The sequence below is a fragment of the Hevea brasiliensis genome, chromosome 11 (genome assembly GCF_030052815.1).
Source record: "Hevea brasiliensis isolate MT/VB/25A 57/8 chromosome 11, ASM3005281v1, whole genome shotgun sequence".
NCBI lineage: Eukaryota > Viridiplantae > Streptophyta > Magnoliopsida > Malpighiales > Euphorbiaceae > Hevea > Hevea brasiliensis.
This window is the reverse complement of record NC_079503.1, coordinates 29,681,497-29,696,528: the sequence shown is the minus strand read 5'-3', so window position 1 is coordinate 29,696,528 and position 15,032 is coordinate 29,681,497. Positions and strand designations below refer to the sequence as shown.

The 15,032-nt window shown below is 34.3% G+C and overlaps 1 protein-coding gene across 2 annotated transcripts; it reads left to right on the top strand.

Annotated features, from left to right (window-relative positions):
• The first annotated feature begins 12,190 nt into the window (after positions 1-12,190).
• Positions 12,191-14,827, top strand: LOC110658025 (myb-related protein 308-like). 2 transcript variants are annotated; one of them, XM_058130017.1, is made up of 3 exons: positions 12,191-12,753; positions 12,867-13,589; positions 14,588-14,827. In XM_058130017.1, exons 1-3 carry the CDS (start codon positions 12,624-12,626, stop codon positions 14,719-14,721), a joined length of 987 nt encoding a protein of 328 aa, XP_057986000.1. In that variant the 5' UTR covers positions 12,191-12,623; the 3' UTR covers positions 14,722-14,827. The 2 variants fall into 2 exon arrangements, with proteins under 2 accessions (XP_057986000.1, XP_021671175.2); XM_021815483.2 differs by lacking the exon at positions 14,588-14,827 and having other exon boundaries at positions 12,867-13,862.
• The last annotated feature ends 205 nt before the right edge of the window (positions 14,828-15,032 follow it).

Sequence of the window (15,032 nt, the reverse complement as noted above, 5' to 3'; positions counted from 1 at the left end):
TCAATCTAGCTCACTAAAATTGAAAATTGGTAATTACATAAAATAATGCTTGAAGTGATATGGCAATGAATGCCAACTTGTGAAAAGGGTAAATTTCATTATATTGACAACATATTGAGTTGCAAATTGTGACATGTGATGCTAGAATCAACCTATCCATGATGCATAAAAAGGTCAATAATTTTATTGACCAGTGAAAAGCATAAAGATGTATAAACCCTATGAATAAAGAATTAAATATGTAATATTGTAATATGCCCTAATTTGCCTAGTTGACTAGTTTGGATAGGTTGGCATGCCAATAGGATTCTGATAGCTGTTTTGTAAATGACTTTACGTCATACTGTGTTTTATGGCTTATTATGCCATACTATGATCTTAATAGCCTATGGCTATATAGATTGTGTTATTATACTCGGCTTAATGCCTGATTGATTATATGGCTTTTTAGCCACACTATTTGCACACCGGGAGACACTTTGTGACCGATGGTGTAACGGCCCGAGGTACTAGATACCCAGTGCTAGTATATCCGTTTATCCAGTCTGGTCAGTGTATAGGCTACACGGGCAGTCAATTAAAATATTATTCAATTCAAGCAATTAAGTTAAGTATAATGAAATTTCAGTATAATTAAGTTAAGTATTGAATGAATGAGTAAAGGAGATTAGCAAAAGAAGCATAACAAAAATATAAATTGCAGAACCGTAGAGAATTGAAATACAATACAGTTAGAATAATTTGTATACTGGGTAGTATTACTGAAAAGTTATAAACTAAGCACTTCCAAAGAGGAACAAACTAGTATATGGGATCATTGATGCTAGAAATACCATACCAAATTAAATTGATTCCTGAGTATCTGAATTATGATTTATTTCTTTCTTTACTTGTATATATTATTTCTTGTTATATTATTGCAACACTAAGTAGAAATGCTTAGCGCGATGGAATTGCTTCCTCGCGCAGGTACTGAAGGTAAAACCAGTAGACTGTCGACTGAGATTTTTGGAGTCCAGACCTGCAGAAGTGTCAGAAGAGTTCAAGATTGTCACCTCCTCAGCAATGCATGTAGATAGGGCTCATTTTATACATGTTATGTATATTGTTCATTCCTAGCACATTGTAAATTATTTGTATATCTTGTACAAAATAAACTCATGTAATTAACCTATGAATTATGGAAGCTACTCAAAGTAAGTTTTTTTAATATGTGAATTGAATTTGAGTTATAATGAGATTGTACTTGTGAATATTGAGATGTTGAAAATCTGATGAGATTTCTGAGAAATCTGAATACTGTATTGAGATACATTATGTTTGAAAATTTTTGAGACTATTAAGTTTGAGAAATTGAGTATATATTGAAATTGTTTTTGGCAGGTTCAGAAGAACTGCTAGTCCAAATTACAGCCGGCACGTTGTCGGATTATCATTAAAATTTTTGAAATTTCCAAATTAATTAGATTTTGATAAAAGAAAAAAAAATAGCCTAAACCTTAAATAATGTTTTTGAATAAATAAATCAAGAACTGTAATGAAATCAGATAAGATCAGGTGCTCCGGCACGCCGTGTAGCACGCCTTGCTCGGCTACACTGTGGACGGGTGAGGGGTGTTACAGTTTAAACAATAAAAATTGCTATCTAGCTTGGTACTTACGCCTATAAATTCCTCATGGGAATAATACTCTACTTACCACTATATTACTTGTTCACGATCCATGCACTTGTGGGGTTGTAAACCAACAAATAGTACCTTTGGGGTAAAGTAGGCAAATTCTTCAGTTTCATGATATCCGAATGAGGGATAAAAGAAAATCCTAAAAAAATCTGAGCAATCTTGGATTTGTAGCCTCCTAGCAACATAAAGGAGGTACAATAGCTAAATGAATGAATTACAGCCCTTGAAAGATTCATGAGTTGTTCAGCTAAAAAATGCTTACCCTTCTTCCAAGCTTTAAGAGCAAGAAATAATTTCAAATGGGTGGAAGAATGCCAGGTAGCTTTTGATCATTTGAAATAATTTTTATCATCACCACCTTTACTTGATTAGCTAAAACTGAGCGAGGTCTTATTTTGTTTATCTTACTGCAATAAAAGAAACCATCAATTCAGTCCTCGTTCAAGAGGAAGAAGGCAAATAAAGGCCATTTTATTTCACTAGCTAAGTACTAAAAGGGTCTGAGCTGAACTATCCAATGCTGGAGAAACTCGCGTACGTAGTCTTATCAGCAGCAACTAAACTAAAGCCATACTTTAAAGCTCACACCATTAAAGTCCAAACAAATTATCCTTTGCGAAAAATTTTACTTAGACTAGAAGCATCTAGATGATTAGCAGGATGATCTATCATCCTTGGAGCATACGACATTAGATACATGCCGAGGATAGCACTCAAAGCACAAGTACTCACTAATTTTATGGCTGAACTAATGCTACTAAACTAGGATGAAGAAACACCTAGGGAGCAATGGAATGTATGGACTAATGGAGCATCAAGTTCATCTAGTGCATTAATAGGTGTGGTTCTAAAGGGATGACATAAAGCAAAGTTAAAATACACAGCAAAACTAACATTTTGAGCAGTGAAAAATGTAGCCGAATATAAAGCCATCCTCATGGCATTGCGAATCATCAAAGAGGTAAGGGCCTAAAAGGTCAACGTTTATTGTGATTCACAACTAGTTATTAATCAATTTTAGGGAAATTACCAAGTAAAAGACCAGAACTTGGGCAAATACATATTAAGGATCCAAAACATGTTAGCACAAATCTAAGCGGATAGTGGAGATGTGAACACTCTCTAAATACCAAGAGAAGAGAATCAATAAGAAAATATTTTGGCAAAAGTGGCAGTAGCAGGCAAGCAACACTTGCCCTAACCCATCACTCAGGAGGAGATAATAACACCAACTATAGATGAGGATGAAGCACTACCAGTCAACGTTGAAGAAACATGGATGACACCCATCTTCTGTCAAAAACTCTTTGAATTGGAATTAGAGGAGAACATATTATTCATAGCAAATGGGGTTTGATATAAACTATGACTCCAGCTCAAATTGGGATTTTGTAACAGAGATATTCTAGTACATGGTAACATATGATTAAAGGTTCATTTAAGGTATTCCTTGTTACTAATTGGGTGGCCATGACACGCTATGCTAGGTGTTAACCATGGTCTATGAGATGCCTAAAATGATTTAGAGAAATCATTTATGGAAAGAAAGAGTTCTGATGATATTAAGAGTTAATATCATATCTCATTGCCAATTAGTAATGTGCCTAGTGAGTCACACACATACACAATATAATCACCAAGTAAAATGAGATTTAATTGATTAATTAAAGAGTTTAATTGATTAATTAAATAGGTTTGGTTTGCAATAAGATTGCAAAGTCCCTAGCATGACTTGAAACCAAATCTGGGTTATTGGATGTATAACATAATTTAAATTTATATTTAAAGTATTTAGATATAAATTTAATTGTGAGAAATTAATTAATAGATATTAATTAATTAATTTATATTTGATATAAATTGATTTGAAGAGGAGAAATAATGATTTTGGGTTGAGAACTCAAAATTACAGCATAAGGGTAATTTGGTTATTTCACATGGTGACATGTGGCACCATGAGATGGTGACACATGGCACAATGAGATGGTGACACATGGCATCATATAAGCTTGCCGTTTGTCTTCCTATCATGTAAGATGATCAAAGTCAAGATTAAGTCTAGCTTTGACACTTGGCTCAATGTGATTGAGTCATTTAAAAATAAGATGCAATGAGGTGGTGACATATGGCATAGGGTTTAAGTGACTTAATGACCTAATTATATAAAAGGGAAAAGAAAAGAAGAAACATAACACTCTTATTCTCTTCCTCAAGATGGCGGCACACCTCTATCCCTCTCCTCTTCATCTTGTCTCATCAATTCAATGAGAATTGCCTAAAAATCCTTTGAATTAAAATTACTAGAAATTGTTTCTAGTGTCCTATACATACATACTACCTCTCTAAAGGCAAAAACCCAATTCATAATTGGTTGGTAAAGGCTTGAGAAGCAACTTGGGGTCTGCCCATTGGTGACCTTAGTGTGGATAAGCTAGAGGGACAACACTTGGGGTCCTAGGTACTTCCTAAAGGTGCCAATTACATCCATAGTGTATAAAAAAGGTTAGTGTTCTAACTCTTTTTAAAATAGGGTTTAAATGAATTAATTTGTTAATTAACAATCTTGAATGGCAAACATAAATCCTAATACATATTAAAAGTGTTTTAATATGCAATTGAGCATTGAAATAATTAGGCACATAAGAGATGTAGTATGATGCATGTAATCATAGTAGAAAATTTTTTGAAATTCAATGCTCTAATGAACAAATCACCATGCTTTCGCTCCTTTAATTGGTATCAGAGCCACTATATTTGCCATTTAGATTGATTATTGAGATTTAATTGTGTGAATTGAATTGATCTAAAGCTGTTTGGATTAACCAATGGTGGCGGCATGAATGTTGGTGCCCTCATGTGTGGCGGCTTGCATGGTTGTGACACCAACCATGCGCATGGTTGTGAACACCAACCATGCGCATGGTTTGGGTTTGATATATGGGCTTGGTATTTAAGGCCCATAATTAGGCCCAAGCTTAATTAAATTATTTAATTAAGAATTTTAATCACAATTAAATTTTGATTTAATTGTTTGAATGAGATTCAAATCTGAATTTTTAAATTTGTTTGAATGAGATTCAAATCTGAATTTTTAAATTTGTTTGAATGGGATTCAAATCTGAATTTTTAAATTTGTTTGAATGAGATTCAAATATGGATTTTTTAGTTGAATATGAGATATTCAATTTAATTTTAGTATGTATGTTATATTTAATTGTTAAATGGTAATATGCATAATGGATGATCATGGACAATAAAAGACCAATATGATTGGATTTATTTCTTTTATTTTTCTTTAGGTTGTAAAATAATTAATTTTATTTTTTGGTGGCATGTATTATAAGTGTTGTAATAATTTGGGTTGTAATTTTATTTATTTGAGGACTTTAAAGCCCATAATCTTGTAAATTCGCCTTGGTATGCCAAGGATTACAATATAATTGGATTGCAAGAAGATTAAAGAGGTCAGAGCATTTGCGGCACTAGTGGGAGGAAATCGAGATCAAGTATTGATTATGTACTCCTTCAGCAACTCTTGTAAAATAAATGAATGAAATGCACCTAGGAATATCCTAATTCAATTCTTGGTGGCTCATAATTGAATCCCTTAGAAAGTCCATGATCATACCATATTAATTGTTTATCCATGTATGCATAAGATGTATGGGAATGTATGCAAGTATATGATATATGCATGCTAATTAGACAACGTGCAAAGTGAGACCATAATAGTAATTAAGCCGAACACTAAATCTTCTAAACAAATGATTAAGTTGGAAATGGTATAATTAAAGTAATTATATCATGGGCCTTCCATTGAGGTAATTATTTTAAGAAATTTTAAATACTTGCATGTGATGCATTTAATTTAAGAGATTTTCTTAAAGATAATTGTTAAGTATGAGATGTTGTAAATATGTAAATAAGTTGATGGCCAGTAATGGATGTGCCTGAGGACATTAAAATTATTTGCATGTTTACTGGCTCAATGGGATCAACTTAACTAATGTAGAATTAATCAATAATGGATGTGCCTAAGGATGATCAATAAGACTATAATAATTCAATCACCCACTAGAAATCCATCCAACTAGGATTTTCGTTTCCTTCTTTGGAAGTGTAGGATTCGCCAAATTTGTGGGAGGACCAATTTGATTAAAAGACCATAATCACTTTGGTTAATTACTTGATACATTTACTAATTAATTATTTCCTACAGTTATTCTTCTGATAATAATGAGCACACAGCAACCACCACCATCCAATATCCTTGCGAGCATACTTGATCACAATAGGTTGACAGAACCTAATCTTTCTGATTGGCTAAGAAATTTAAAACTTGTCCTGAACCTAAAACGTATTGGATATGTTCTAGACTCAAATGTTCCTAGTCCCTTACCTCCAGAGGCCACTCAAGAGGAACCTGACACTTTAGAAGGAGCTTGATATCAGAGCCAAGTCTTACATGCTTGCTTCTATGAGTAATGAGTTACAGAAGTAGCATGAAAATATGCAAAGTGCTAATGAGATCCTCCTTCACCTAAAAGAGTTGTATGGTGAGCATAGTAGGAATGCTAGGTATGAGATATCTAGGCAGCTATTTCGAATGAGGATGTTTGAGGGACAGAATGTTAGGGATCATGTCCACAAGATGATTCGGCTTATAGAGTAGCTGGAACATCTTGACTATAACATGGATTTCCAACTGCAGACAGATTTGATCCTTCAGTCCCTACCAGAGTCATTTGGGAATTTTGTGACAAATTTCCATATGACTAAGCAGGAATACACCTTGGCTGGCTGACTTAACATGCTTGTTATTGCCCAAAAGAATATGTCGGGTAATAAAGGAAAAGAGGTAGGTTAGATTGCATCTTCTTCTACTGGAAAGCCCAATAAGAAGAAGGGCAATAAGAAAAAGAAACCTCATGTTTCAGGACCTTCCAAGAAGATAACCAAACAAAAAGCGAAGACCAAAGCTGATGGAGGCAAGGGAAAGTGTTTCCACTGCCAGAAGGATGGGCACTGGAATAGGAACTATCCAGAGTATAGCAAGTAGTAGCAGCTTGCAGTAACGAGATATTAGATTCCAGGTTCACAATGTCTCAACTGTTGAAGTTTTAGCCATAGGATCTAAATTTTTATACATGTGTGGATATGTTTTGTATTTAAATAAGGTTTTGCATGTACCTTATGCTTTTAAGAACATCATTTCTATATCTAGTTTGACTAGAGATGGTTATGAATTTTAGTTCATAAATGATGTTTGCAATATTTATTTTAGAAATAAATATGTTGGTTCGGGTTATATGCATGATGGACTTTATTATTTAGATAATAATGTTAAATACAAATCTAATGCAAGCAATCTAAATGAATGTAATGCCATGATGAAAATCAACTCAAGTTCAAAATATCTTTGGCATTTAAGATTAGGTTATGTTGCAGAAGATAGGGTTGCAAAACTGGAGAAAATGGGGCTTTTATCCTCATTAGGTTCTGAACCTACTCCAACTTGTGAATCCTGTCTTCAGGGCAAAATGATTAGATCACCCTTTGTTGGACAAGGACTAAGAGCTGAAAATATTTTGGAGCTAATACATAGTGATGTATGTGGTCCATTTAAGGAAATGCTAGAAGCGATTTTCATTACTTTATTACCTTTATTGATGATAAATCAAGGTCTGGGTATTTGTATTTGATGAAATATAAACATGAATCCTTTGAAAAGTTCAAAGAATTTAAATCTGAAGTAAAAAATCAAACAAAAAAAAGTATTAAAACTCTTCGATCAGATCGTGAAGGTGAATACTTAAGTACTGAATTTGATGAATACTTGAAAGAGCATGGCATTATTTCCGAGCTGACTCCTCCAGGAACACCACAGTTGAATGGTGTATTTGAAACGAGAAATCATACCCTATTAGATATGGTACATAGTATGATGAGCTATATTAATATGCCAATCTCTTTTTAGGGATTTGCATTATAATCAGCTTTGCATATTTTGAATAGGATTCCATCAAAATCAGTTTCTTTCACACCTTTTGAGATATGGCATGGAAGAAAACTAAATCTTAAGCATGTTAAGATTTGGGGTTGTCCAGCTTATATCAAAAAGCTGAACACTAATAAATTGAAAACCAAATCAGAAAATGGTAGATTAGTTAAATATCCAAAAGAAAATTTTGGATATTATTTTTATTTGCCTACATCACGAAAGGTTGTGGTAAGCAGAGATGCCATATTTCTTGAACAACAGTTTATTTAAGGGTGCTTAGCTCATCCACGGTAATAATCTGCCAGGTAAAATATTCTAAAGGTGCTTAGCCCATCCCTTTATCATCAAAAAGAAATTTTAAGGCAACACCTCAAATATGATCAAATCATTATCTATAATGAACACTTTAAAATTAATCTTGCATGAATAAAAGATGATCAAGTTTCTACACTTCTTTTCCAAACAAAACACCTTTATCTAGACGTAATTATTTATGATCGGCTCGCAAGTTCAACCATTTATCAATTGCAAAGGCTTAATTGTTTTACCATTTATTATATTGACTCGGCCTGTAGGTTTAAGCATTTCTTACTTTAAGAAAATCAACCATACATGTTTTTACTTGACCTTTCAGTTCAAACAAACTACTATTGAACAAATTTACAATGGATACAAGTTATAACAAATGAATAAATATTTAGGGAAAAAAATGAAATATTTATTCAAAAGAAAATTTTTTAACATAGATTTAAGGCTGAGGGACCTACATTATCACCTTTATCCCTCTGCCCGACAACAATCTCCTCCTCCCTATCACCTCCCTAACCACCACCGCCAAGTTCCTCTATCCAGGTAAAGTCTTCACCAGGGTAGTGCTTTTGAAGCTCAACCATGATATCATCCTGGGCTTTACATAAATATCAACTAGTCACTCATCAGTAGTGGCCAACTCTAAATCTTGCTCGTCAATCTTCTTAGTAAGTACAGTTATAATGTCTTAGGCAGACCAAAGCTCGCCTTTCTGATGGGATAATTTATCCTTTAGTTTACACACCCTCTAGATCTTGAATCTTCTTCTCAGAGGCAGACACTGAGCCAGCAAGAAGACCAATCTTCATTGCCTGTGTCCCGATAAAGCCCTAAAAAGCCCTATTCCTCTCCCCTCAAAATCTAGGCACAAATCACTTGCTCCATCTAAAGAGACATTGACTAGAGGGAAAGGTCCTTGTCATCATCCTGATCTAGTCATGCTTAGTCCATAGAGAGTGTATATTTATTGTCAAACCAACCAACAAGTTTAAAATTTTTTACTATAGTCTATCCGGCTAACATCTATTCAAGTGTCTAGGGAGTAGTAATAGGAGGAGGTGGAGGAGGAGCATTGACGGCCTCCCTTCAGTAGCCAGTAATGGCTGGCGTTCTCTGCTCATCCAGAGAAGGTGACACTGGTAGAGTGGCAAACCTCTCCCGTTTCACCATAGGGGGAGTGTTTTATTCGGGAGTAGCAGGACATTTAGATTTCTTCTTTCTTTGGATTAGGTCCTCCATGTTTTTCACTTGGCTCACCATTTCTACAAAAGTAAAAGAATCTCAGTAAGTAACAAAAATCAAGAGAATAAGTTTAAAGTTTTTACCATTGAACGGGATGCTTTATAATGCTCAGCCATAACCGAGTCATTGCTCACATAGATTAATTCCCACCATCGGGCCTCAGTCTTAATCAAAGTCATGAGAGGAATTTTCTTATGCTGGACAACTAACTTTATCTCTCGAACAACTGCCTTTTCTTCAGTATCAAGCCCAAGCTTGCTCGCCTATTTATTAGCCATATAGCTCTAACTTATTGGGACACCTCCCTATTCCTTGTCCACCATATCCTTGATAAAAAAAATATACTTTTCCATTTCTTGAGCAAGGATGGAGGTTTGGCAAACAACCTTATCCCCTTTTTAGCATGGAAGTGCAAATACACTTTGTTATCCCTTATGTTGAGTTGAAAGAAGGCTGAGAAAATTTGAACTGAGGCATGAAGCCTTTTCTTTTGGCAAAATGCTCGAAACACTGATAGTAGCCTCCAAGTGATTAGGTGCATTTGGGTAATCGATAACTGATAGTACTTCAGTACCTCAACATCAAGCAGATTAAGGGGTAGGTGAAGACCAAACTTCAATCGTTCCTCGTATATTGCAACCCTGATTGGTCAGAGGAAAATGCTATCCACCTGCCCATGTTGTGCAGCAAGCAACAACTAAAGCCTTTTTTTATCAATATCGAAAGAGTTGGCAAAATCTAGTCAATCCCATCCAATTAGAAAGGATTGCATCTCAGACACCCTCGGTGGTACACTCAGACCAACAAAGCTCACCCTAGTATTCTGAGCACCCATAGTATTAGCATTTTGAATTAGTTGCTCTCAACTAGGAGCATAATGTTTGGATCAATAACCTCATCTTCAACAATGCCCTAGTGGTTGAAATTAGAAAAAAGCTCTTGAGTAGTTGTTTTTATCACTACAAGTCGCCTCCAGCGACTGGGAAGTAGCATTGGAACCTCTCTCCTCACTCATTTTTTGATAGTAATAAAGGAAGAAAAAAGAAGACGAATATTACCATAAAAACTATGAATAGGAGACTCATCAAAATCAGGGAGAAGTTGGAAAACCTTCAAAGAAGAAAAAAAGGTAAAATAGCATATGAAAGGGAAATGCGATTTAAATAAAAGAAAAAGAGTTTTAAATTTCAAAATATTTAAATTGCCAAAACATGCTACCAAAAACTCTTTATGTTTTTTAGAAAACATTTATGACAATTTCACATATCGAAAAGATACCTCATAAAGCAGCTACACTCAATTCTTGTGACAATAAGTACGACATTACATGACACTAAGTTATATATAACTACAAATGCACAATAACTGAACCTAAAGTTTTCGCAGGACTCGAGGGGGACTATTGATATTACCCACTAGAAATCCAACATGGCAGCAAAAAATGTCAACATGCATCCAACCTAGTGGTCAAAATGTCAACAATCAAGAGAAGAAATAAAAGCTGCTCGACTCAAACCAAATAGAGTCGGCCCAAGCAGAACATGGTCCAGACCGGACAATACTTTCGCTTACCCCATAGGCCGAGCAAAACTATGACCAAACAAAGGAAACAACAAGCAAAGATACAACTAGAATTTTAGGAGACAGTCTTGGTCTGTCTATCCAAGATCAACTCCATAATTCAAGCAACTTCTAAATTGTGAAAAGCTTATAAATATTTGAAAAAAGATGAAAAAAAGGTACACATATTCATTCATTTCAAATTGATTACAATTCTCGTTCATTCTTTAATGTCCAATTCACTGACTTGAGCATCGAAATGGCCTACTATGGGGCCCACCTCACCTTCTCTTTGTCTGCAGATCTGCATGACGTTGAGACTGGACCCCTAAGACTCACCATAGCATCACATATACATATCAATTTACCATGCAACATTTGCATACATAAAAGATTTATGGATGTGCTATGATAAGCTTGACTTTTCATGGGGATATTTTAATTGCTTGGTCCTTCGGCAGACTTCCTGGCAAGAGTAGGTTGTTCAACAACTGAAGTTTTCATTGCATTTATGTAACCTTATATTGTCGTAGTTCTTGTTGCTTGGTTAGGTTTTGACTTATAGCGCTTTGGGCCCTCTCTTCGTTCTCGCTTTGGTTGTTGCTTTGTTTGGTTTCAGGTGTATATCTTCTATCAGGCTTTTTCTTGATTTTATATATTAATAAAAAATAACTTTTTTCAGAAAAAAAATCATGAACTGTTATATAGGCAAAGAAAATTTTGTTAAAAGATTTCATTATAATCAATGATTTTTTTTTTAATATAGGCAAAGAAAATTTGTTAAAATTTTAAAAAGGAAAGAACAGCAAGAATGGGTCCAAAATTAATGATTAGAATGTATTTTACATACTCAACATGTGTATGCAGTATGTATAATGGATTAATTTATAATTTTCCCGATGGATTGATTGTATACGTACTCAACATGTGTATGCAGTATGAACCCCAAAGAAACATTGAAATTTTAAAAGGAAGAACAGCAAGAATTCGTTTTATACATACAATGGATTGATTGTATAATTTTCCTGATGTCATACAGAACACGTGTTTGCGATATTTACCATAATGTACAGAGCTTAGACATGAAGAAAAGGGCAGGCAGGCAACAATATTGTATATCATTGTAAATTTGGACAATATATGCGTGATCTTCAATTATGTTGACTTAGCTAGTACTCTATACACAGTCAACTAAAATATAAAATATCAAAGTTTATGCAACTGATATGAATGATTGAGAACCACAAGTCATTGAAGTCGAACCATGTGAAGAATAGACCATTTAGGTAAAATTCATCTCCAAAAACCAGCTTATAAAGGGATGGTGTATAGAGACTTATTAACCTCTCACTAAAATTATTTTTTAACGACGTGGGATCGTAGCTTATACCAAATTATATATATTAATCAGGCAAGTAATTAAAATTAGAGCAATAATGATATTTGATTAATTTAATTAGTTAAAGAAATGCAGTAAACAACTTGTGAGCAATTGTTTCAAGAAAAAGGCTTGAAGTTATGAGGACAATCGATTAGACCACAGTGTGGTCCTCTCTCATGAGTACACCCAAAGTTCAATTTCCCCAACATCTCTCTCTCTCTCTCTCTCACTAAATTTTAGCATTTTTTACACGTGGACTGTAGCCAAATTAAGAAAAAAAAAATCTTAATTGATTAGATTTTCACGGCTGCAGCTAAAAGAAATATTGTTTATATAAAGGGGAGGTTTTCCTTTCAAAAACAGAGAATTGGTACTAATAAGGAAGTACCATCACATTAAATGGTGAGCTATAGCAAGCTAATTGGCTGAGGATTTGGGTAAAAAGAGAATGGGCCATCAATGTTGCAGCAAGCAGAAAGTCAAGAGAGGGTTATGGTCTCCTGAGGAAGATGAGAAGCTAATCAAGTTCATTACCACCTATGGTCATGGTTCATGGAGTTCTGTTCCAAAGCTGGCAGGTTATTCCTGATACTTTACTAATTTACAGTCCCTTTGCTTTCATCAAGTCTCCCCTATTAATCATATATTCTTCAATCTTTCCTAACTAGGTATGTGTATATATCTTTTGCAGGGCTGCAAAGGTGTGGAAAGAGTTGCAGATTGAGATGGATAAACTACTTAAGACCAGATCTCAAAAGAGGTTCCTTTACTGCGCAAGAAGAGATGACCATCATTGATATTCATAGAATTCTAGGTAACAGATGGGCTCAAATAGCTAAGCATTTACCTGGAAGAACTGATAATGAGATCAAGAACTTCTGGAACTCTTGCATCAAGAAGAAGCTTATCGCACAAGGGTTAGATCCCAACACTCACAAACTCCTCTCTCCTAGTTATAAACAAAATTGTAACAATAACACTCCATACGGACTCTCTGCAGATTCTCATTACCAGCCCATATTGTCTTCATCAGTTTCTAGTGCTGTAAGTCCACAAATGAAAGATTTTTCCATGGATGTGAAGAAAACCCCCTTTAACCTTTCTTTCCTTTCTATTCCACCTCCTGATGCTAATTCTTCCTGTCTTCATCCATTGCATATTTCCTCCACATGTGAACAGCAAAACTCTAATATGCAAACTTTCTTGGACTGTGCAAGCCAATCTATTTCAAAGAGAAGTGTCACCATTTCCTGTTCTAATTCAAATCCATTTGGGTTTGGGGTCATAGAAGACAGGAGCTTGTGGAGTGGTGACATAGAGCCCATTCAATCCTCAAGAAACGAAGAAGTGCCGGCAGAACAAGTAGCTGAAATTGAGAAAACCAATGAGCACATGAGTACTGGGCAGAACCTATGTAGCACGGAAACGGAAACGCGGACACGGGGAAAAGCGGAAACGGACACGGGGAAACGGCATTTTAAAAAACATAGCAAACGGAAACGTGGGGAAACGTGTAAATATAAAAAATATAGGGGTATATTTATAAATAAATAAATAACTTGAAATTTTATAATTTTAAAAATAACTTTAAAAATATATTTACATTTGTTCTTAATTTCCTTCAAAATGTTGATTGTAAAAATATGGCAAATCTTGAAAATTTTTAGTGAATTTGGGAAAAAATTTTTTATCTTTTTTTTAAAAAAAAAAAATATTTTGATAACTCCTCAAATTTAGTTTGAGAAAAATCTAATTATGGAATATACATTTAGAGAAAAAAAAATTGATATTAAATATGATAAATTTATGATTAATTAATAGAATAAAATTATAATTAATTAATAAAAATTGCTTGATAAAATTATTTTACAAAAAAATTAGAAAAGAAAAATAATAAATTAATAATAAAAAAAATAATAAATTAAATAATAATAAATTAATAAACCACCCCAATATAAACCTAATTACCCAATACCCAGCCCCCATTCATTTCACGATGGGAAGGAAAAAAAAAAAAGGGAAACGCCTTACCTGGGAGAATCGGCTGCTGCTGCTGCTTCTTCTTCTTCTTCTTCTTCTTTGCGATTCTTACCCGACGTGCCGAGTGGTCTGCCGACTGCCGACTGCCGAGGTACCCCTTTTCCTTTTCTTTTTCTTTTTCTTCTTCTTTCTTTTCTGTTGTTCTTCTTTCTTTTCTGTTGTTGGTGAATGTTTTAACCTACCCATTTTTCTTTTTTTCTTTTTTTAATTTTCTTTAAAGAAACGCGTTTCCGGCAACGGAAACGCGTTTTCGATTTTCAATATTTTCGGAAACGGCCCGGAAACGTTTCCGAGCCGTGTCGGTGCATTTCCTCGTCGGAAACGTTTCCGACACTGGGAAACGGCACTCGGTGCCGTTTCCGTGCTTCATAGGGCGGAACATGGTTGCTTCGTTTCAAAGCTCTCACTTTGATTTTGATTTTGCGGAGTGTACGCTAATGCCTGAGATGTATTACACTGCGAGCCCCGTAGATCAATTGACATGGACTTTACAGGCCTTACAATAACAAAATAAACTAGTCTCTCTCTCTCTCTCTCTCTCCCTCTCTCTCAAATGTTCAAGAAATGATTGTCATTTTCTGCATGTTGAATATAGATTGAATATAGATATTCTATATTTTTTCAGGTACGGTACATTTGAAAAAGTGGAAGATATATAAAAGAGTAAATCTTTATTTAGTTTTGTATTTTAAAGAAATTAATTATTTAACTTTTTTTTATTTTTAAAAAGTATTATTTAATCTATATATTTACTTTTATCAAACTATTTAGTCCCTCTGATATTATTTTATTAGATAATATTATTTAATTTTTTTTA

Coding starts and splice junctions, on each gene's coding strand:
- LOC110658025 (XM_021815483.2), top strand. CDS start 12,624: ATGGGCCATCAATGTTGCAGCAAGCAGAAAGTCAAGAGAGGGTTATGG. Junction 12,754..12,866: donor TTCTGTTCCAAAGCTGGCAG/GTTATTCCTGAT, acceptor TATCTTTTGCAG/GGCTGCAAAGGTGTGGAAAG.